Source organism: Acanthopagrus latus, chromosome 22, assembly GCF_904848185.1.
Source record: "Acanthopagrus latus isolate v.2019 chromosome 22, fAcaLat1.1, whole genome shotgun sequence".
NCBI classification, from domain to species: Eukaryota; Metazoa; Chordata; class Actinopteri; order Spariformes; family Sparidae; genus Acanthopagrus; species Acanthopagrus latus.
In genome coordinates, this window is record NC_051060.1 from 16,740,690 (window position 1) to 16,762,562 (window position 21,873).

Here is a 21,873-nt window from a genome sequence, read left to right on the forward strand (position 1 = left end):
TACTTTGACTCTAGACAAGTAATTGTAATATCGACCAACTCTAAAATCCTCAACCTAGCAAACTTTGGCTCACACCAGCTGGCGCTAAAACTACTTGAAGATTAGCTTCACATATTCCCGAGGAAAAGCTAGCGGCGTGCCGCGTGTTTTTACAGCGCACATGACACCAGGGGGCGTACTGAAGGAGGCACCCGAATACATTTTAACATTAGCTGCTTGAGGATGCACGCAAGGTATGTGGGCTGCTGTAGCTACCTGTTTTTATGCCGCGTTTACCGCTTAAATGCGTCGTTGAACAACCCGAGTTTGGCGTCAGCGTTGTGCCAGACTGAACGGACAGACACACGCCACCTTGTTCGAGGAGAATGGGACGAGCGGCTCGGTCGAATTAAACACCCTCATCTCCGCCAGGTTGCCATTGTCCGGTAAACAAAGTGGCTAGCTAGCGCCGTTAGCATCAGCTGTGGAGTCAGCTGGGGCGGACTGGACCTTGCTCACCGTGTGCGTGTTTGCTGAACGTGTAGTGTGGCACAAGACTGTTTTAAACATTAGCACGATAACTGGGTGTCCGGGTGTCTTTTGTTTAAGGCTGCGCCGCAAGGAGAGGCTTCACAGAGGAGTCACCTAGCGAGCTGCAGCAAATATAGAAAAAGCGTAGCTAGGTGGGGTAACAAATGTAGCCTTTCCTCTCTGTGATTAGCCTTTTTTTTAGCATGTTATATAATACGTCCAAGGCTACACGTGGATGAACTTGCCAGATTTCTCTTCTTCGGGTGTGTGTGTGTAATCGATCGTTTCGTTTCCTCCTAATCCTGTGATATTTTTTTTACTCTCTTATTTCCCCAAGCTAGGTTGCTACTGCACCCATGGTGGTCTTGAATGTTTACATCTAATTTGGATTCCTTGCAAAAAGTGATGCAGCCAAGGATAGACATGCTGTTATGCGATGAGACGGGGGGTGTGGGGGGGGGAATAATTATATAATAAAACACATGTTTACTGTAGCGACATTAAGTAGTAGCAGATGTGTCTCTTCCTCTTCAGCAGACAGAGAGAAGGAAAGAGAGAGAGAAGGGGTTGCGTTTTTCCCATCCTGTTGGTCAGCCATTGTCAGCTGAGTGGCCCGACATGGTTATTACAGGATGCTTTCATCGCCCTCCACTTAGGCTGATGAGGCTTCACCGTCAGCTGTAAGGCTTTAGCTTGCAGTGAGTGCTGTCGAGAGAGGAGCCCGCTAATCCCCAAAAGCTTATTTTCCCTCCCACCTCTCTTCGCAGGACAAGAAAGAAGCCTGAGAGCACAGTGTGAGAAGAGGTGGATCTCCCCTTTAAGTGTGGTGTGTGTGTGTCTGCTGGATTGGACACACTGTGGGTGGGTGTTTGTATGGATGCGTTTGACTGCGTGAAGATTTAAGGGACCCTGGCCTGATGGAGAAGAGAGACAGGAAGCCGGGATACTTTGCAAGGTAAAGAGACTCTCGCATGTGTGTCACTCACATTTGATTTCTGTGTTTTGCATGCATGATTTATATGTTGTGTATCCTGGGCGATACATGGAATCAGTCATTGCCTCGTGAATGACTGCAGCTGATCAGTTTTGGATTCATGATCAGTTTCATTCTGTCCAAGTCAACCGTGTAACCAAAAACCATCTCTCTACATAGGTTGTTTCATGTTCATTAGAGCCGCACAGTTAATCGCAATATGGCCAAGAGCAATATCCAAATTGGATTTTATAAAGGCAAAATGTGTCATAAAACAGAGTTTTAATGAAATGTTCTGGTGCTGCGGAGGTGCTCTTGCCCACAAAGCTTGTTCTCCTAAAATATAACAAAGTGACTGGAAGAAATGCCACATCATCATGATTTGGCTAGTTTTTCAATGGCAATGAAAATTTTGATTTGAAATTGAATCATCCATGATAATCATGAATTACAGCACAAAGCCCTTCATTCAACAATACATACAACAATATGGTCCATTTTCTGGAAATTTAATGACTACACAGTTCTTGTGAAATGACCACATCATGTACCCAACAAGTCAAAATGGCTTTCTCATTAGATTATTTCCTCCCTTTTTTTTTTAAGTTTCCTCTTGGCTGGTCTGCAATCCTCTCCCTGTTCAGTGTCGCGCTCACTCTCCTCCGTGTTGCCATAATTGAACTTTCGTTCCTGCAGAAGAATGCAAAGTATCGTCCAAAGGAAGACAAATGTTTTAGTCAGCGTGTGATAGAATAACAATGAAAATAAAAAGATATACATGCAGGAAATAAGTATATCACCCTAAAAAACTACGGTAAATGTAAAATGTATTATATACACAGATATAGTTACAGTGTTGTTTCTCCACATGCCGGCCGAAATGACCATGAAGTGCCGCGAGGTTCAGTGAAATATGTGCATCACATAGTCAGTTTAATGGGAGTGTTTCTTCATCCAGACAGATATTATAATATAAATCTGTTGCAAATAAGTCTTTTGGTTCACTTGGAGAGGGTGTTCATTTTTGGAGAGCGGGGTGAACAATGTAAGTCGATAAATAAGAATAAGGGGCGTTCTGCTTTGTGTCTAAAAACCTAAATACGTTCTTGTTCTGCCATCTTTGCCTGGCCTTTTCTACGGAACCATATATCATAGCGTGAGAGAAAAGCACATGTCTTGTGTCTAACTGGTTTTCTAACATACACATTTGAGATTGTTTGTGGGCAGTATTCACGTGGTGAGTGTGCTGTCAGTGTCAGAGTTGTTGAGTGTGTACTTGTGTTTATTGCTGGGAGGCAATGCACTGCAGCCTAATGGGTTTTATTCTGTCTTATTGAGTCTCAGGTTACTTTCAGGCTATCGCAGACAGCCCGGCACACTACAAACCTGTGATTTTGTCTTGTGTTTTCGTGATTTGCTTATGTTGGCAGTGTTGCGTAATGGGGGGAGAGATTTCTTTGTAATGGCATCGCATTTCAGTCGCTCTCTAATTATTGGGTCTGGAGTACATGAAGTCGTAATGGGATGCAGGCTTTGAGCTGATTCGGAGGTGGTGTCTTCCTGTAAAGGGAGGGTGCAAACCTGTGGGGTCGAGCAGCAGAACAACATTGACGAATACATCGAATCTCTGGTACTGTAAAGGCCGATGCCGAGCCCAGAGATTGAACATGACAGGAAGGAAAACCGGGCTTATCTTCCAACACAGCTACTCCTGAAACATGCAGCTCTCCTGCTGCTTGCGCCATATGCTGCCTCGCTTCCTGTCAAATAGAGCAAAGGTCGCTGTGAAGCTTACACATGTACCCATAACAAGTGTAAACCCGTTCTGGACTTTTTCGTGTTTGTTTTATAAAAGTGAAGAGCAAAATGATTTTCTGATGTCACGGTGAAAAACGTGACAAGCGCTTTCAGGTCAAATACCTGGAAGGTTCAGCCGCTGATTTGTAAGTTTCCGGGAATAAAAAAAACGCCATCCCTAAAAGGTAAAACAATATTCCAGACATGTCTGCATCAAGGTGGACATTCAAAGACACCCAATGTACAGCAAGTATAATAAGGTCATGCATAAAACATGGGAAGATTATAGATTTTTCCGGGGAACAGGTTGCACACAAAACACCAAGAGGCTCATGGCAACTGCAAAAGAGCTGCAGAGCACCATGACGGAGACAGAGAGCCCCTGCCACTGAGCTGCATTTGTTGCCTTGGAGATTTCACCAGTCACAACTTAATGGCTGCTGAGAAAAAAAACACTCACACAACATCCTGGCCGGTATTTGCCACAAGAAATGTGTGAGGGTGTGAATAATGAAAGTGAGAAAAGGTTCTGTCGTCTGATGAGAAGAAAGTTGTGCTTCGAGGCCATCATAGTAAACTACATGCAGATCAGTGGAAACGTACAGTATCCCAACATGAAGCGTGGCAGTGGTAGCACCAGTGTTTTGATTATCTTGAAGGAAAGTCTGCTGGTGTCTGCTTGAGAACAGCCGTTTAGGTTAAAGATTTGTTGTCCAGCCAAACAACTGCAAACATGAAGGCAAAAGAAAAGAGAAATAGCCTTAACAACATGAAATTTAAAGTGTGAAGTGTCATACACGTGGGTCCAACATTGGCCTGCCTGTTATGTTTTTTTCTGTTGTTGGCCCCGTTAAAGCACGATAAAGAATTTTAATTTGGTGCTGACGGTTTGTTTCCTCCGTTATTACGCTAAGATGGATACACCTGTTACAAAGTGAAGTTCAGAGATGAGATGAGAAGGAGGGAGAGTGGTAATACGAAGGCTCGAGAGTGATTAAGATGTTGTGCAGAACAGCCCAGAGCGAAACAGTTGCTGTGGAGAATGCAGATTCTTGAGCTCGCGACCAGATGTTTGCTGCATCAGTCAGAGCAGTGAGAGTGACCGGAGGCTGTGGGAGAGCTCGGTCTGTCTGCACCCTTATCGACCGCCTTTTCCATTAAGCCACTCGAACACTTAAAACGCTTGTCTTTTAGTTTTTTCTTTAGGTTTTTTTTTTTCCCTTTGCCCAGGAGTAGGGCAGAGCTACACTTTCCCCTATCACTCACAGCTTAAGATAAATCAATCTGGTCTTATCTTTTCTTTACATACTCATACACACACTTAAGGTTTCAGTGGCGGGGGGATCGTGCATTATCCTTAAGTGCACCACTAACCGGTGGTTCCGCTGCACTGCAGTGTTCCCCCATAATGAACCCCAACAGAGCCTGGAGATGCCATTACATCATCCCCTTACCTTTTCCAATCATTAAACAGACGGTCTGAGAAGGAGAATCCAGCTGATGCAGCAAAGAAAAGAGAGAAAAAGGTGTGATGACTATGAGCAAGATGGCAGCACTTGTACAGAAGGATCACATTTGAGTCAGCTTCATGTTGTTTTTGTGTTTATAGCATTCAGAGAGTTTATATGTCTGTGCACATCTTTGCAATTGCTGTATATTGATCCTGGCCTGAAGGAGTTTATTGCGACATACGCTATAATGAAAGCGATCAGATGGCCATCTGAGCTTCCTTCGCTGTCTTCAGTTTACCTCATCAGAAGATGTGAACATGTCCCAACAGGCTGAAGAGGCGGAGGCAGCTCAAGCAAAGCCAATCAGAGAAGAGCGTGAACGAGCAGAACCCGGCAATCATCTCTTGCCCGGACATCCCAAATGACAGCGACCCCAACAAGAAGACGGATCTACAGAGAACAACGGGAAAGCCACCTGCAGGCTCAGGTAAGGCCTGTGTCTGAAGCCACAGAAGCCATAAATAGCACACAAAAATCAACAATATTTATAGAAAACACCACCATATCTCGTTTAGACCTCTATGCAGACTGCACGGACAGCTGGAGAGCTGGGAAGGCTCTCCTCGGGTTACATCTGATGCAATTTGTTTGTAACCTGATTATTTATTTGTCAAACTAATGGCACCACACAGCCCGGGTGCAGGATAACAGGGTACAGATATTGATTGTATGAAATATGGATGAAGCCAATGTGGAAGTGCCTTAAACCTCCTCTCCACTGGTTGCAAAAAAAAGTCTGATATCAATGAAGCTCACTTCTCACTTTATTTATTTCCTTAATAATTTTCCAGATGAGTTTAGGGTCTCCGTTGTTAGTTGCAAGTCTTTTTCAACACAGCACGATGTTCATTTTAAGAAAAAGAGACGGGATGAAAGCAGGGTCTGCTTTAGGGTGTGGCTAACTTGTGACTGACTAGGTGCTGCCACACCATGTGTTTGAGTTCTCGGTCATATGCAATTAGGACATCCTCCCAAGTTCACTATGGTGATTCCAAAAAATACAAGATGGCGACGATGGTGTTGCCAAACTGGAGGCTCCAAAACAGCAGTCCCCAAACAATCGGTGACACCATGGTGGGTGAACACTATAATGTAACTTTTCAAAGCAAAATCAGTTGTATTCCAGACAAAAGCAAATGTCCTACTACAAAAGTATGCAGGCTTTTGTATTCGTTCCAATTTTGAGATGAGCAGTTTGTCGACTTATTGGTGGTATTAGTCCCGGCGTGTTCGTGTCTGTGCTACTACCAACACTGTTATTTTAAACGATCACCATCTGAGCGATACAGCGGCACAACGGTCCTCTGTGCTGGGAACAACCTCAGCAGTTTTGAAACAGGAAGTTGCATAACCTTTATCCTGTGCTGTTTATACAGATGATGATGACATTAAAGTTGCTGCATTCACAAAGTGTGTGATTCCTACGGGCTTGTGGAAATCACCATAATCACAATAGTTAACCTTGTGATGCTGTCGGCTACTGTAGATTCTGTAATCAAGCTGCTTGAAGTCGGTGTTTTAAACTGAGAATGGCTGAATTCATTGTCAGTATAAACAAAAAAATATTCCACCACTTGGCAGCACAGTTTAAATATCTGTTTTCCACCTGGTTTTCTTCCATGTGATGTCAGTGTAAGCTGCGTTATCAGCATTGTGAATCATGCTATCATGTGTTGCATCATCCCCAGCTCCTCCCTATTGATTGTGATGATAGACTCCTGTCGTGCGAGCGCTCGGTCCTCCAGCTGTGTAAACTCTTCAGCATGTCTTAACATCGTGACATTTGTACCTGCGGCCCATTAAATCAAACATGATGCTCTGACAAAGCATAGACAAATATAACATGTAGCTCCTCGCAGGAGCGACAGCAATCCCGTCTTTGATGCTCGGTACAGTAAAGTACAGACGCAGCTGGAGTCTGGCTGTCTGATGCTTAGTCATGCTCTCAGTTTCCATGGAGGAGGCAGCAGCAGTGTAATTACGCAGTCAGGGAGTGGTACGCTAATAGCTCCTGTGTTCTTGGCTAGAAGAAAGTGCTGACTGTGGACCTTGTCTACTACAAGGGTCAGATTGTTTGTGCGTGTTTTATGATAACTGTTTGAGTGTGTGTGTGTGGGGGGGGGCGGCAGTGTTTTTAAAGCCGGATAATGACAGGGCTAAAAAAAACAGACACTGGTACTTTCTCAAATGGCAGTTGAGAACAAGATAAGATCATCTGTGCTGGGGGGTTTCTTAGCATCGCCGTTATCGGATCGTGTTAACATTTCTCTCTTCTGTTTTTAATATCCTCTTTTCATTTTCTCTTTCCTTTTCTGTAGACGATGGCTGTAAAGGTAAAAATCAGGCTAAGAGGGAGAAGAGAAGGCCACCAGGGACAGTGGAGTTCACTGTGAGTAAAACTACAGCGATGGCACGTTCAAATGACATAATGGTTAGCAGAAAGGCCGTAGCGTCCGCTCGTTTTCGTCTTGTGACACAGGTGGGGTCGAAAGACTCCCTCAACAGCATCGCACTCAAGTTCAACATCACCCCAAACAAACTGGTCCAGCTGAACAAGCTCTTCTCCCGCAGCGTCTACCCCGGTCAGGTGAGAACCTCGTCGGTAGCACAACAGTAACCACTGCTGCCAGCTCCCTCATTATTCCCCTGACTGTAGCTCACCATTCGCCACCCGTCATTGTTACTACAGAGGCTGTTTGTCCCTGACATGAACCAGACAGAGGCTGACCTAAAGTCTCCGAGTTGCTCCGATCCCTCGTTCACAAATGGCTCATCAGAGAACGCATCACATGTGAGTACGAAAGGTGCTCATTATTTTGCAGACAGCAGACGTTAAATGACAAATTTGGTTTTGTTGAAAAAGCAGGTACTGGTGATACAATGTCTTCCATTAAATATGTAGGGAGTTAGACTTACTGATTCATTAGATAACAGGAGGAAGTCTTCTGGTGTTTCGAGCTATGTCTAAAGTTGTCTATCTCCACTGGGTCTAACTGTGAGGGTTCAAAATGTTTTTTTATTCTGTTCTTATTAGTCTTATTCTGTCCTTCATGATGGATAAAAAATTGAATAAATGGTGTGAGTAGGCACATTTCAGTGGGTATGAGTGGGACTGAAATGTCTGGCTCTGGCCAAACGTTCAGGTCTCTGATCTGTGCCTCTAACGTCCCTGCAGGACGGTGTTTCAAACTGCACGTCATCAACGTCCCTCCGGCGTGAGGTCTCCCCAAACTCGGAGGACGAGAGCCCCGCAACAGTTAAATTCATCAAGATGAGCTGCAAATACTTCACTGATGGCATGGTGAGAAGCCGACGGAGTATTCAGCTCTTTTACTTAAGTAATACTACTGCCAAAGTACTCCACCACAAATGAAGTGATAACTGAATTATCCACCTTGGTCATATTGGATCCTGCAGGCATCAGTTGTGCGTCACTGCTGTGTGTCTGTGTTGTGCTGTTACCGCAGGGCGTGGTGGGAGGCGTGCTGATTGTGACGCCCAACAACATCATGTTCGACCCCCACAAGTCAGACCCCCTGGTGATCGAGCACGGCTGCGAGGAGTACGGCCTGATCTGTCCCATGGAGGAGGTCGTCTCCGTGGCGCTGTACGATGACGTGTCGCGCATGAAGCTCAAAGATGCTCTGCCGTCGTAAGGGCTTCTAAACGCATCATTTTTTTTCTCGCTCCCCTCTTTTTTTTAACTGCGCCTCTTCGAGTCCTCAGCTCTGATTTCTCCTTTCTGGTTCCTCTTTTCATTTTCATGTTCTTGTGAAATAAAACTATACAAAGCCACTTGAGGATTTTTACGCATTTGCCTCTGTTACCACATCTTTTGTATCCTGAGTTAACAGCCTTACAGTTGTTCTAGTTGTGCAACTTTTCATTTTAACTTTTGATTTGTTCTTCATTAATCATTCCTCTTTTAATTTATTTGCTGTTATACATCACATGCATCACTTTGTTTTCATTTGTTTGATATCATTCTCATTTTTAATTTGTGTTGGACCTTCTTCTTTTTGTTTTCTTTTTTCCCCCTTTTCATTTCCATCCTTGGTTTGCGGTGCGGTATGTGTGATGCCCCGTGACCCCACAGAGACCTACCCCAGGATTTGTGTCCTGTGTACAGGCCCGGCGAGTGGGAGCAACTGCCGTCAGAGCGGGATCTGAACCCCTTCAGCCGCTACGAGGCACTCGATCAGAAGAGAACGATCGTCTTGGACGACATTGAATCAACCCTCTCAGAAACTGGTAACTGGTGTTGCGAAATATACACTGTGTCACTGTTTGCCACATGATTTTGAAGAACATGGTGCACATTTTAAAGTTAAATGCATCAGTCTTTCATTAATTCATTAATTCTCAATCTTTGAGTAACATGAACATAAGTAAGAAATTGTAGAAAGTCTTACATGCTACTGTGAGAAATTAAAAATGATGTTCGATTTCATTATTATGAAACTGCGGTGGTGCAAATTGGACTCTAACTTCTGCACTTTGATTAAAGCAAATACTGATTCATCTTCTTTATACCAGCGAGCACAGAAGGCGAGCAGACAGAGAAATCTCCATCAGATGAAGGATTCACAGATTTGGAGCCAACTCTCAACGGGAGCACTGAAGAGGCGGAGGGGATGTCCTCCAAGACGGCCAGCGTTGTCAGCAGGGACCAGCCAGATCTAGGACCAAGCTGCCCAGGCTGGGGAGTCCTCCAGGACAAGTCGATGCTCGGTCAAACTAAAGGGAAGCTGGATGAAGACGAGGATGAGGGCGTGGCCCAGAACAGCTCCATTGAGGATGGAGAGTCAATACAATCCTCTTCAGAGACTGAAAAACAGGGTAACAAACCTATGAGCCAGAAGGTAACTGAAACCAAAGATATAAAACCTAAAGGGACCGAAGAGCTGCTAAATGGCGCACATGACAGTGCGCCAGAGGACCAAAACAGGAAGTTGAGTCTGAAGGAGGCTCCGGAGGTTTGTGGGGACTCTAGTCTGAAGAGACAAGGACCAGACAGACCAGCAGGTGGAGCTGAAATCAGTGAGGAGGAGAGACGGAAGAAAAGCTACGAGGCAGAAGTGAAGTCATGGCTGCTGGAGAGGATGCAGGCTCCAATAGAAGGTAGAAATGCATAAGAGACGAGTCTGTGAAGTTAAATGTGTCTGGATACTAACCAAACTCTCCCTCTTTGTCTTCTCATCTTACTATCTATAGACATGCTTTTGTCGTCAGAGGAGAAGAGTAAAAACCCTCCGATGTTCCTGTGCTTCAAAGTGGGGAAACCAATGAGAAAGTCTTTTGTCTCTGGGATGTCCTCCAGCCCCGCCCACTCATTCGGGGGCCGGGGCAAACAGCCAGAGTACTGGTTTGCTGTCCCACAAGAAAGGTGAGAGGACGACTCACTCTTACATAGACTCTTAAATATAAGTTCCCAAACCACATCCCCGTCAGCTGGAGTAGCACATGATTAACGGTCTCTTGTTTTATAAAGTGAGATTCCATTTCCACTTCTGCTACAACTTGGGAGTGGCAGAAACAGGATATTTCAGTCTTTTGTTCACTTCCTTTAATTATTTAAACTTTTTATTCATCAGCATTGATAAATGCCACTACACTTCATTGCCGTTGTGGTTTGAGTGATGACAATCCACAAAGGGATCTGGTGTTAAACTACAACGTGTTTGAGTTGGTTAGGTTAGGTTTTTAAGCAATCCGATGGACTGTGTGCGTGTTTCTGTTCCAGGGTCGACCATCTGTACGCGTTCTTCGTCCAGTGGTCTCCGGATGTGTACGGGAAGGAGGCTCGAGAGCAGGGCTTCGTTGTTGTGGAGAAAGATGAACTGGACATGATCGACAACTTCTTCAGCGACCCTGCATCCTGTAGCTGGGAGGTGAGCTCAGTAGAAAAGGAAATGGCTCCCTGGTTTCAGAGCTGTGTTTCACCTGAGCCTGCGTGCCATTGATTTTGATCTTGGATGCTGACTGGCTTTTATGTTTGCTTTTGCTCTAAGATCATCACCATCGACGAGGCCAAGCGTCGGCAGAGTTTCGGCAGCTGTGACGGAGACTCGGTGGACGCGCTGCCCATGCTCAGTGACACCAGCGACCTGCTGCAGGACACACATGTGGAGAAGGTTCTTGCAACTGGCTGCTTACCACATAATGTTACTTTAGCTGTCAAGGGAATGAATGAAGTTTGAAGCGCTCATCGTGATCTGTTTGCTCTCCAGCTCGCCTGTCGCCTGCCAGCCCGAGTGCAGGGTTACCCCTGGAGACTGGCCTACAGCACTGTGAAACACGGGACCAGCCTGAAGACTTTGTACAGGAACCTGCAGGACGTGGACAGTCCTGTGCTGCTGGTGGTCAAAGACATGGATAACCAGGTCGGTCAGGATGTAAATGATGGGGGCGGGATTTTAGTGAAACAAATGCAAAGAGATGTGTACAGCCTGAGTTGTAGGTGTTTTCAGATTTGTGAATGTGTTTGGCGACACCTTGTGGTCATTTTAGAAATCACTCTGTAGGTTAAATGTACGCTGTCAGAGGAATTTTAGAATCCCTTTAGTCATAAGCAATCGCACGGGAGTTTTATCAGCTAGTCTTGTGACTTTTTGACTTTTTGTCCTGCATTTGAATCCAATCACAGATATTTGGGGCGTTCTCGACTCATCCCTTCAGAGTGAGTGAACACTGTTACGGCACAGGAGAGACATTCCTCTACAGCTTCTGTCCTGAGATCAAGGTTTGTTTAACTGAAGCTCAGTGTAGTGCCCTTGGAGCCCGAGCAGGTGGCACCTTGCATGAATGTGTGTGTGAATGGGACTTTCAGTAGTAGTAGTACAGTAGTTTGTTGGCGTCTGTACCAAACAAATGTTTTATTACAATAACACTGTTCTGTCACGCATTAAGCCTTTGTCAAGAAGAAAAAGAAAAAGTTAGCCTAAGAACATATGTGGGGTCCTTTGTTCCTCAAAAGGTAGTATGAGTATTGTTTGCCGTCTGTTTGCAGGTGTATCGCTGGACGGGAGAGAACTCTTACTTCGTGAAGGGCAACACAGATTCTCTGCAGTTGGGCGGAGGAGGGTAAGTAGATCCGCCCTTTGACAGCAAATCAAATTGATTCCCACGCCTGTTCCCCAACTCTTTGTATCCTCGCCCGCAGGGGTCAGCTGGGTCTGTGGCTGGACGCCGAGCTGTACCGAGGCACCACCACCAAATGCGCCACCTTCAACAACCAGCCCCTTTCCGCCCAGCAGGACTTCAACATCCACAGCCTGGAAGTCTGGACCTTCGAGTAGCCGCACCCGCCCGCCCCTGCTACTTCTACATCTGCTCTCTGCACCAAATCTTCAAACACCTTCTTCTCCCCCCTCCCAAGTCTATTACGCATCACTTGGAGGAGAACACATAGCTACCCCACAATGACACTTAATGTTCTGTGAGAGGAGACGGGAAGCAGCCTTCGCAGTTGTTACTGAAAACAGAACAGGAAGTTCTTCTGTAGCCCGTTTTTGAGGTTGATCTGCAGGTAGGTTGGCCAGTTTTAAGTCAGGTTCATCTTCCGTTTTTAAAGGTGGATTTAGGAGAGTTGCTCTCAGTTCATTGGCTGCCTTAGACATCGGACAACACCTCCAGCTTTCCCTGCCTTACCGCCAGACAGAGAAGAAGGAAGGCTGCTGGTTCAACTCCTGAAAGGAGCTGATTTTAAGTGTTTGTAAGAAGTGTCCCTTTATACTGTAGGTAAACCTGAGCAGAAATAATGATTGATGAAATTTGTATGTGTGGTAATGTACAGGATTTTGAACTGAGGAGGTTTGGATAGATCTCTTTTTTTCTTTTTGTCCTGTTTTGTTTTTGTTTTTTTGTTTTTTTGTTTTTTTAAGTCGCAATGAATTTCAAAATCTTGAAGGAAGTGAACATTCGCCAGGGAGATTTTCTCAGATCCTCCAGCGTTATATTAACTTTCACTGCGGGAAATATTCTGCAATTGTTTACAACAGATGTGTTGCACTTCCCCCTGAAGTCCATCTAGTTCTGTTATTTTTGGTTTTTAGACCAACTGAGCGAGAGTGTTCCATTGCATTTCCAACATAAACACACACACATATTTTCATTCCCCGTGCAGACCAAAACAAGCAGCAAAACCAGGAAATGTTCACGATGACCAAATGTGTTGTATTTTAATTTCGGATTTGTTGTGAGTTCCTCATATTTTATAAAATATTTTAACTTTTTTTTGTTTTCATTTTTGCATTTTATTTTTACATTGTTTTTTTTATCAAGAATGCTGAGTTGTTTTTTATATAATGGTTGTAATTTTATACAAGTGTCGTGTTTGAACATTTCTGTTTCTTATTAGATACAGCGAGCACTATAAAAAGACTGCCGTCAGTATTGAGTTACTTTTGATCGCAGACTTGATTTTTAAATCTTTTTTTTTTTTAATATATAATTTGTGGTTGTTGTTCAGAGAGTCACAGACAGTAGAAGTTTATCATGATGTCACTTTGCACTACAGGATTAATCGCCAGTCAACGCTGTTCCGTGGCCCTTTGCAATCAATCACTCTTCCAGTGTTCACTTGTTAAGGAATGTTGTTAATCAGCACTACCAGGGAGGGAGCGGGAGGGGGGGTCGCCTTCTAATTTACTTCAAAATGGGTGGAAAAAGGGATTTTCTGTTTTGTTTTTGCACTCTGTTATGCCACTAACTAAAAGTTCAGATCTACTAACCTGGAAATTAAGCGTTCATTGATACCCTGTGTATCTTGACACACGGGGCTTGTAAGTGCATGAATGTGCCGATACCGCAAAAAATGTCTGACACCACTGTTATGATTCCTGCCATACTCTCCACTAATGCCAGTTAAATCGCTTCATGTGAAAATGAGCTTCGTTGTCTTTAGCTGTTCAGTGTTGTAACTGTGAATGCTCCCTGAATAATTATTTCTTGTGAATCCAAAACTACTGTTGTCTGTAATTTCACTAAGGATCTATTTATTGTGTTGTTATTGCAACCACATTTAAATCGAAATAAATGTCAAATATATAAGCTACATAACATACAAGTGGTTCGTGTCCAGCTTTTGTGTCCATGTGTTAATTTTTAACTATTGTGACCACAGATTTTAGGACAGGTTTTTTTTTATTGAGTCTTAGGAGAATTACAGTTGTGTCACAGTTACAGTAAAGACATGGAACATAAACAGGAAATTCTAATCTTGTTAAAGATCACTAATTGAGAAAGATGTAGCACTCTGTGGATTAAAACTGACTCACTCAGATTGAAGTGAGGTCTCACGCCACCTCTGTTTTCAGGCACCACATGTTCAACACATTTTGACCAAGTCAATAATACTACTTGCAAGAAAACCTCACCAAGTTTCTCTTTTTTTAGATTTCATTTTATTTGTGTATCTAACTCTCTCTCTATTGTGTTAATAAACCTACAGTGGAAAGAGAGGAATCATCAGAGCATTGAATTTGTTCACATTAGGTTTAAATAAAGTCTGATACGATATAATCAATGTCAGTTATGGCTCACATTAAATTTAAGATTTTTAGACCTTAAATATATGACCATATTGAACTGAATTGTATTTTTGACTTATTCTACATTATGTTATGCTCATCCTAGTCCTATATTTAGGCTATAGAACATATCAGAATGGAAATCTCTGTGTAGTCTGTCATCCCGTCAGTATTTGAAAATCCTCGAAAACAGGGTAGATTCAAGATTCAAAGTGTTTATCGTCATATGCACAGTAAGGAAACATGTCTTCCTGTACAGTGAATCGCTCCCTTTGCTGTCCATAAAATGCCAACTGTGTAAAAAGAAATATATAAACAAAGAAAAGCACTTTTTACAAGACGCATGTGATAAGTAATAAAGAAAGTAACAGTAATAATGAAAATGAGCTGCACACACATTGACTGAGGATCTGCTTTAAAGCTTTAAAATTCTAAAATTGAAACTTTCTGCACAGCAGGACCTGCAGGTGTACGAGGCAAAACATATTAGTTTGTTATAAAAATGACTATTAAATTGCTAAGTCTATGTGTTTTGTTTTTAAACTGACCCTTAAACAGTGACAGTGACAGTGACAGTGAAGATCATGCAGATATGAATTTATAAAAAGTCGACTAAATTTTTTCTTTTTTTCATTTATTTATATTTCTCCCTCTGGAAGTCCTTCTACTTTAAAAGACGGTAAAAGATTCCCACATTTCCCCTCACTTCACAGCTGTGGGGGATTTGGAGCTTTTGTAAAAACGTTCAGTTATCCATCTTCGCGCACACATACGATCTTCGGCGAGATTTTTCCACGAGCTGACGTACCTTTTATAGGAAGCGACAGACCGCCGAGGTGAGGAAGGAGGGGGGCAGCCGGGATGGCAGCTTCAGGGGAAGAAGTAGTTGAAAGTTGTATTTTCTGTTTGATAGCCAACGACAGAGACAGAGAAACGAAAATCATTAAAAAGGTAAGATGTTTGCTTGTTTTATCTAAACAGACGCTCAGCTGTAGCTAAAGCGCAGTTTATGAAACTGCCACGACTGATCCAGTAAGTTACATGACACCTATGTACCAAAAGTAATGTTGAATGGGTGCTGAAGGCAAATCAGAATAAAATAGCTGTGAAAACATTAAAGTTTAACACAAATGTTAATTATATTTGTGCTAAACAGTTGTACAAAACGATGCTTAGGTTATATTAAGGCTATACCGAATTTTCCACTTAAGTCTCTGCCAAAATAGTCAAAAATGTAATGAATAATACAAATGAATAGACAAATGTAGCAAATAGATCATAAAGAATAGTCCACATCAAGCCCACATGTTGACATAGAAGGTGAGGAATACATCAGGAGAAAGATATGTGGGTCAACACATAGAAAAATCAACCACAATGATCTTGTTTTTTCACTGTATCAGACAGATTAAAGTTTTCTGCTCCTCAGGAGTTGTTCAGAAAGTGATCAGAGGACTGAACTAAAACATGGAGCACCGCAAACCAACTTCCCACAGATTGAGTGATACCACATGACCTTTAAATAAAGATGCATTCACTAGACCATAGATTACTCTGTGTGTGTGTGTGTGTGTGTGTGTGTGTGTGTGTGTGTGTGTGTGTGTGTGCGTGTGTGTTAAAGGAACAGTTCGATGTTTATTTTAAACAAGTTATATATACAGTATGTATGTTTTATTTTATTTTTTATCTTTAGTTTAGTTCACACACCGACAAAGCCGTCGTATGAATTCAAAATTAACTCACTGTGTTGCCTGAACAGAAAAAGGATTGGGTCACGAAATACGATGATTACATGACATGATAAAAATAATAACAATGTAATAATTAGTTTACATCACATTATATAATGATGTAATCCAAGGGTCCCATCGACTTCAGTGGTTTAGGAGAACGCTGTGACACTGTGTGGCTGTGAGGCTCTACAAATATAAAGAAAAACTGAGTATATAATGACTGAAATTAGTTTTTTGGGGTGAATTTGTCCTTTAATCTATACTTCCATTCCCTCCGACAGACTAAGGAGCTGGTGTGTTTTAGAGACATTTACCCTGCTGCTCCCCATCATTACCTGGTCATACCCGTACAGCACATAGTCAGCTGCCACTCCCTGCACAGGGGACACATCGGCCTCGGTCAGTTGTAGTAGAAGTACTGCAAGTACCGCCGACTATTTCTGCTACTGTTACACCTGCATACTACCCTTTGATGTGTGCTTCGGTTTAATATTAAGCTACTTCCTATTAACACTATTTTTATTTCATTTTCTTTGATGTATAATTTACAGAGAAATAACTGATTCATTTATCCAACAGTAAAACAGATGGCTGAGTTTGGGAAAGCCGTGCTTCGAGATATGAACGCTGATATGAACGACATAAGGTAAGTGAGGACAGGCTGTAGTTGAGTGTCTACGTGTTTTTCCTTCAACATTTTAAAGAATAGCTTTTAAGAATACCCTTATTATTTATTTTCTGTTGTAGAGTTAGATGAGAATATTGATACCACTCTCATGTCCTTAGCTTAGCTTAGCTTAGCTTAATCTGTACTCTGACTTGCTTGTCAACGTGCATTGATTTGTTTTCTTCCACAGCCTGGGCTTCCACCAACCTCCCTACACCTCAGTCGATCACCTCCATCTCCACGTGCTTGCCCCCTCCAGCCGGATCTCAGAGTACCTGGGCTATAAATTCAATCCAAAGAGTAGCCGTTTTGTAACTGTGAGTGCTGAGGATTGGAAATCCCCACTTCGTCTCTCCTTACTCTTGTTTATTACTTCATAAATTCTCGTTCCTCCTCCCTCTCAGTGCAATCAGTGGCTGAATATCTAATGTAAATGTAGTGACATGAAAACATTTGAAGTATTTTCCACGCTTCGATGTAAACTAGTGTTTTTCTCTTGGCAGGACAAACATCTGCTGAAGCATCTGAAGAGTAAAGATCCGCCGGTCAAAGGTTTCAAAAGGAAAGGTGAGAACAGTGAAGGAACGTCATCTGGTAGATGAGATAGAAGCAGATTCATTCATGAGTTGTTGTTTTTTTTTTTATGTATCCACATAGACGTACATATGAAATGAATTATGTTTTTATGATGACTGATGTAAGAACACCACGGAGTGACCCCATTAAACACCACGTTTCTGTGTGTAAGGATCTGCTGTAACATTTCATATTGAATAATTAATTGAATTAAATTATTTTTACAGCTTATCCTTTTTTGACTGAAGAATGTTTTCTGTATTTATCTGTATTGTATCTGTATTTTTTCAAAGGTGTTGGGGGGCGTGGTCTGAGAGAGTTCCTCTGGAAGCTAATAAAATGAGAGAGTGTGTTATGAGTTGATTATTTTATGATTTTAAAGGAAATTATTTGATCTTTTTTTATTAATACACTTATTTGCATTCTCCCAAGAGCTACAGTAGATGAAATGATTCATTCTAAAGGTCTAAAGGTAAAAAAAAAAAAAAAAAGAAGAAGAAGAAGAAAAGCTCATTTATCACTTGTTTAATACATACAAAACCTCAGATTAAAATGACAAGCTGCAGACAATATCCACTAAAGTTTAGCTTTTGATTATGGAAACAAATAAAGGTCATTTATATTTTGAGCTTGTGAATTGATTTCCAAAGTCTGCAAACTGTAAACGGGGGGAAAAAAAACCCATAACATTTCAGCTATATATGTGCAGGGGATGCACACAGATGTCCTATCAGGAGGATACAGGAGCCTTTCCTACACAAATTGTGTCCTTTATATTTACTGGTGGCATTTCTTCTTATGTCTCCACCTGTAGACATGAACGGCTAATTTGGGGTATGATAAATTCATGAGGACATGAGAACATGTAGTCAATCCCGACTCCTAAATCCCTTAAATCCTGCACATTAGATCTTTAAATGACTTGAAGTAGGTATTTACGCAGCTCCAGTGAACGCAGCAGTCGATCGATGAGCCCTGTAATCGGCTTTCCCCCCCCTGACTGGTAACACGCCCAGAGGCATGATTCAGACTGGTGACACAGTCACACAGGTCACTGTCTATCACAATCACAGCTCTGAAAACACCGATGGAGACTCGGGACGCTTCTGGGAGCGAAGATTGTCCTTTCTGCCGAATAGCGCAGGGCCAGACCGACGCAGAGATCCTGCTCAGCGTGAGTACACACTCGTGTCTCATGTCTTCAGGAGTTCCAACAACTGGACACTCCTGACTGTCTCCCCCCGCGTCTCTGCAGGATGACGAGCTGCTCTGTTTCCGTGACATGAAGCCTGGCGCCACACATCACTACCTCGTCGTTACCAGGACGCACATCGACAACTGCAAAAGTCTCCAGGAGGGAGACATACCTCTGGGTGAGAGAGGCTCAGCGGACAGATGAGTCAGCAGTCTGTGATTGATTAAAGGAACATTTCACAATGTCCCAGGAGAGTGCCAGGACAGTTCAGTCAGTGCTGTTTAAGTTAGAAACTGGAGAAATGACCCTTAAATTCTTGATTTAAGTTACCCAAAATTAAAGACACTGCTGCACTGACAGTGAGTGGATTCATTATTTTTATGTACCTAAAACATCTTGTGAAAGTGTGTTTTATTTCCTGTAAAGGTAACCAGAGGGTGTCCTGAAATGTGGTGCGATAATGCCATGAATTGTCTCTAAAAACTCTCTGTCCACTGTTATATACTCACAACTCAGTGGTGGAATGTAACTAAGTACATGTACTCAAGGCCTACTTCAAAGCAGTATGTTAACATTTGTACCTGTTAACACGAGCGAAACAGGCTTGCATTTCAAGTTACAGTGGGGAGAGAAGAAAAACAGCAGCACAAGAATATGATGTGGGACTAAACACCAACATTGTGCTAAAAAAAAGGTCAAAATACAAAACAAACATCACCATGCTCATAATAAGCTGCCTTCACACTTGTTTTTCTGATGAGGACAGGCTGAAAAAGTTACATAGTGCACATTTAAAGGGGTATTCTATCATTTAGTATGTTTAAAAGATAAATGTTATATCATATTGTTGTCGTGTGTTCGTTCATAGTGGAGCGGATGGTAGAAATGGGAAGAACTGTGCTGGAGAAGAATAAAGTCAGCAACCTAGATGACGTCAGGTAAGTCAGCTTTCCGAGATGACATCATCAGAGTTGTGGCTCAGGCAGTTTTCTTTGTAAACCGTTTTTCGATTGTTTTTTTTTTTTTTCTTTGAATCTGTGCAGATTTGGGTTCCACATCCCGCCGTTCTCCTCCGTTCCGCACCTCCACCTCCACGCTCTGGCTCCAGCCAGTACGATGGGCTTCAAGTCGCAGCTACGCTACGGGCCGCAGAGTCACTGGTTCATCACAGTGAGTGGTAGCTTCTTTATTCTATGGAGACAACAACGTGCCAGCAAAATAATGGTGTAGCAGTACATATTGATTGGATTATTCATTTTAAAAATATATAGGTCAATCAATAAGATGTTACTTTTTGTGACTGCAAAAAAATTGAATGTAAATAAATATGTATATATTATTTTTTAATGGACAAGTCAAGTGATTTCTATGCTTTTATTAAAGAAGAGACTTTAAATGCATTTATTTTTCCATTTTTATCTAGATTATAAATGAGCATCATCTTTTAATAATCTAATAATACAACAATGATAATAATAATAATAGTAATATTATGAATAAATAACGATTATAATGATGATAAATATGTCTGTTGTGATCACTGTACAAATGTTGCATATATATTTACTTTTAATCACTCTGACTGAATACTGCATACGTGTGTTGCACTGCTCTGTTGCAGGTGGACAAAGTGCTTTCTCAGTTGAAGATTCGTGGCAAAGTCAACTGAAGCCTTTCAAAGTCTGTCTTTTGTTTTTACACTGTTAATTTATTGGCATTTTTGCCTCAATGAATGCGATTTTGAAAATGTTTATGATGATATTTTATTGTTGTGATGATATGTATTTTTTCTATGCTGTTTGCTGATTCAGCTGCGGTGAAAAGTGCAAAAGGTCTCTTTTTGTTTTGAGGATGGAAGCTGTTAAATTTCAAACTTTGAACTTTAACGTGTCGAATGATGGTGAATAATCAACGAGGAGAGAATTACAGCTTTTAGGATGTCTTTTTTTTTTACATAAAACACTTTTAATACTAACTTGAGAATTCATTACACATATCAGAATCAATTTAATTATTATTTTCACTATTTTAAGTCAGTGTTTATCAAGAAGGACAATTATACTTGCACATATTGTTGACGTGTGTTTGTGTATATGACATCTTTTAATTGTAATTAAAATGTAAAGAATCACAAATAAAACTATACATACTATATATTGTATCATATATTTATCATTAATTGCGCTTCACAGTTCCTCTTCAGGATCGTCCTCTCGGTGACTTCAGCCTGACATCATCTTGCTGTACTGTGCCTTAAATAATTAATCTGGAGAATCATTTTATTATTCTGTTGTCTCTGTGTGTCACTAGAAATGCAGGAGATTGAAAAACCAAAGACTGCTCAAAGCCTCGTGTCATCATTAATTTGCTGAAAATGAGGAATAAGCTGCTCGGAAAAAAAAACTATGACGTCTGTCATCAGCAGCACATGTCAGAGTCGTACAGCATCCACAGCAGGTGACATCATTTCTCAGACCGAGCACTTTTCTACCTCACTGTAATCTACCGTAAAAACTACTGTACATCAGCGACACAGCCATGCTGGCATGTTGTCGCCCCGGGGACATGTTGACATCCTACAAGCTCTGCAATCACACAATTACATCTCCTGTATGAACAGGTGAGCTGTCTGGATGAAATATGTTGCTGATGCTGTGGTCCCTACAGGTAAACTTATTTCATGAAACAGATGCCGAGGTGTATCTACTCTGACACAGGACTGATATAAACCCGAAGAGTATAGTTCATGGTGTCGACAGAGTGCTGGAAGAGAACACATAAAGCACAAATTGCGCATGAAACCCCCCCCCCTAGAAATTCACATCTCAAGGGTTTATCCTGATGTAATAGAATAGATGTAAACACGTGCAATGGCGTATGTTGCCTCGAGTCAAACTTCCCTCACTTCCCTCACGAGTCCTGGCAATGAATCTTAGATATAAATATATTAGATGGAACTGTCCTGTGTTGATTTAAGCTTTGTCACAAGTCGTCTGAGGAAAATATTAAAGAAGAAAACACTGAATTCATAGGTCATTCATTACACCTCCTATTTACCATTGTTGAAATAAGGGAAATAATACAGGAATATGCAACCTATAAGCACAAAATGTAAATTGGAAAAACATAAAGAACTTGAACTTGAACATAAAGAACTAAGCAGCTGCTTGGGGAAAGAAAATCAGAGAAAAGAACATCTTTTTTTTTTTTCTAGTGTAAAGTCTCTTTAGTCCAGTCAACTAAACCCACCTCTGCAGCAGATCGCATACTGATTTTGAGATGCATGTGTGCGATTTGCTCATAAACTTTCTCCAACCTAGTTATTGACAATGATAACTGTAATGATGATGATGATGATGATGATGATAACTGTGATGATGA

The 21,873-nt window shown here is 41.9% G+C and overlaps 2 protein-coding genes across 7 annotated transcripts; both read left to right on the top strand.

Moving 5' to 3' along the window:
- Positions 1 to 43: 43 nt before the first annotated feature.
- LOC119012842 (nuclear receptor coactivator 7) lies at positions 44 to 13,855 on the top strand. Of its 5 annotated transcripts, none has more exons than XM_037087015.1 (17): positions 44 to 233; positions 1,278 to 1,465; positions 5,061 to 5,218; positions 7,110 to 7,180; positions 7,271 to 7,378; positions 7,481 to 7,582; positions 7,967 to 8,092; positions 8,259 to 8,443; positions 8,888 to 9,042; positions 9,328 to 9,912; positions 10,006 to 10,177; positions 10,535 to 10,682; positions 10,803 to 10,925; positions 11,022 to 11,174; positions 11,438 to 11,533; positions 11,801 to 11,874; positions 11,954 to 13,855. In XM_037087015.1, the coding sequence occupies exons 2-17, from the start codon at positions 1,428 to 1,430 to the stop codon at positions 12,087 to 12,089; spliced, it is 2,430 nt and encodes an 809-aa protein (XP_036942910.1). In that variant the 5' UTR covers positions 44 to 233; positions 1,278 to 1,427; the 3' UTR covers positions 12,090 to 13,855. The 5 variants fall into 5 exon arrangements, with proteins under 5 accessions (XP_036942910.1, XP_036942914.1, XP_036942912.1 ...); XM_037087019.1 differs by having other exon boundaries at positions 8,921 to 9,042; XM_037087017.1 differs by lacking the exon at positions 44 to 233 and adding an exon at positions 252 to 501.
- A 1,265-nt stretch (positions 13,856 to 15,120) lies between these two features.
- Positions 15,121 to 20,646, top strand: LOC119013127 (histidine triad nucleotide-binding protein 3-like). Of its 2 annotated transcripts, XM_037087513.1 has the most exons (10): positions 15,121 to 15,272; positions 16,336 to 16,453; positions 16,634 to 16,700; positions 16,912 to 17,038; positions 17,225 to 17,288; positions 18,371 to 18,471; positions 18,553 to 18,670; positions 19,361 to 19,430; positions 19,536 to 19,662; positions 20,114 to 20,646. In XM_037087513.1, the coding sequence occupies exons 1-10, from the start codon at positions 15,183 to 15,185 to the stop codon at positions 20,159 to 20,161; spliced, it is 930 nt and encodes a 309-aa protein (XP_036943408.1). In that variant the 5' UTR covers positions 15,121 to 15,182; the 3' UTR covers positions 20,162 to 20,646. The 2 variants fall into 2 exon arrangements, with proteins under 2 accessions (XP_036943408.1, XP_036943411.1); XM_037087516.1 differs by lacking the exon at positions 16,336 to 16,453 and having other exon boundaries at positions 15,143 to 15,272.
- Positions 20,647 to 21,873: the final 1,227 nt, after the last annotated feature.

Excerpts from the sequence above, each read along its gene's own strand:
- LOC119012842 (XM_037087015.1), top strand. The coding sequence starts at position 1,428 with ATGGAGAAGAGAGACAGGAAGCCGGGATACTTTGCAAG. Across the intron at positions 9,043-9,327 it reads ATCAACCCTCTCAGAAACTG|CGAGCACAGAAGGCGAGCAG; the intron begins GTAACTGGTGTT and ends TCTTTATACCAG. Across the intron at positions 10,926-11,021 it reads AGGACACACATGTGGAGAAG|CTCGCCTGTCGCCTGCCAGC; the intron begins GTTCTTGCAACT and ends TTTGCTCTCCAG.
- LOC119013127 (XM_037087513.1), top strand. The coding sequence starts at position 15,183 with ATGGCAGCTTCAGGGGAAGAAGTAGTTGAAAGTTGTATTTTCTGTTTG. Across the intron at positions 15,273-16,335 it reads AAACGAAAATCATTAAAAAG|ACTAAGGAGCTGGTGTGTTT; the intron begins GTAAGATGTTTG and ends TCCCTCCGACAG. Across the intron at positions 19,663-20,113 it reads AGAGTCACTGGTTCATCACA|GTGGACAAAGTGCTTTCTCA; the intron begins GTGAGTGGTAGC and ends GCTCTGTTGCAG.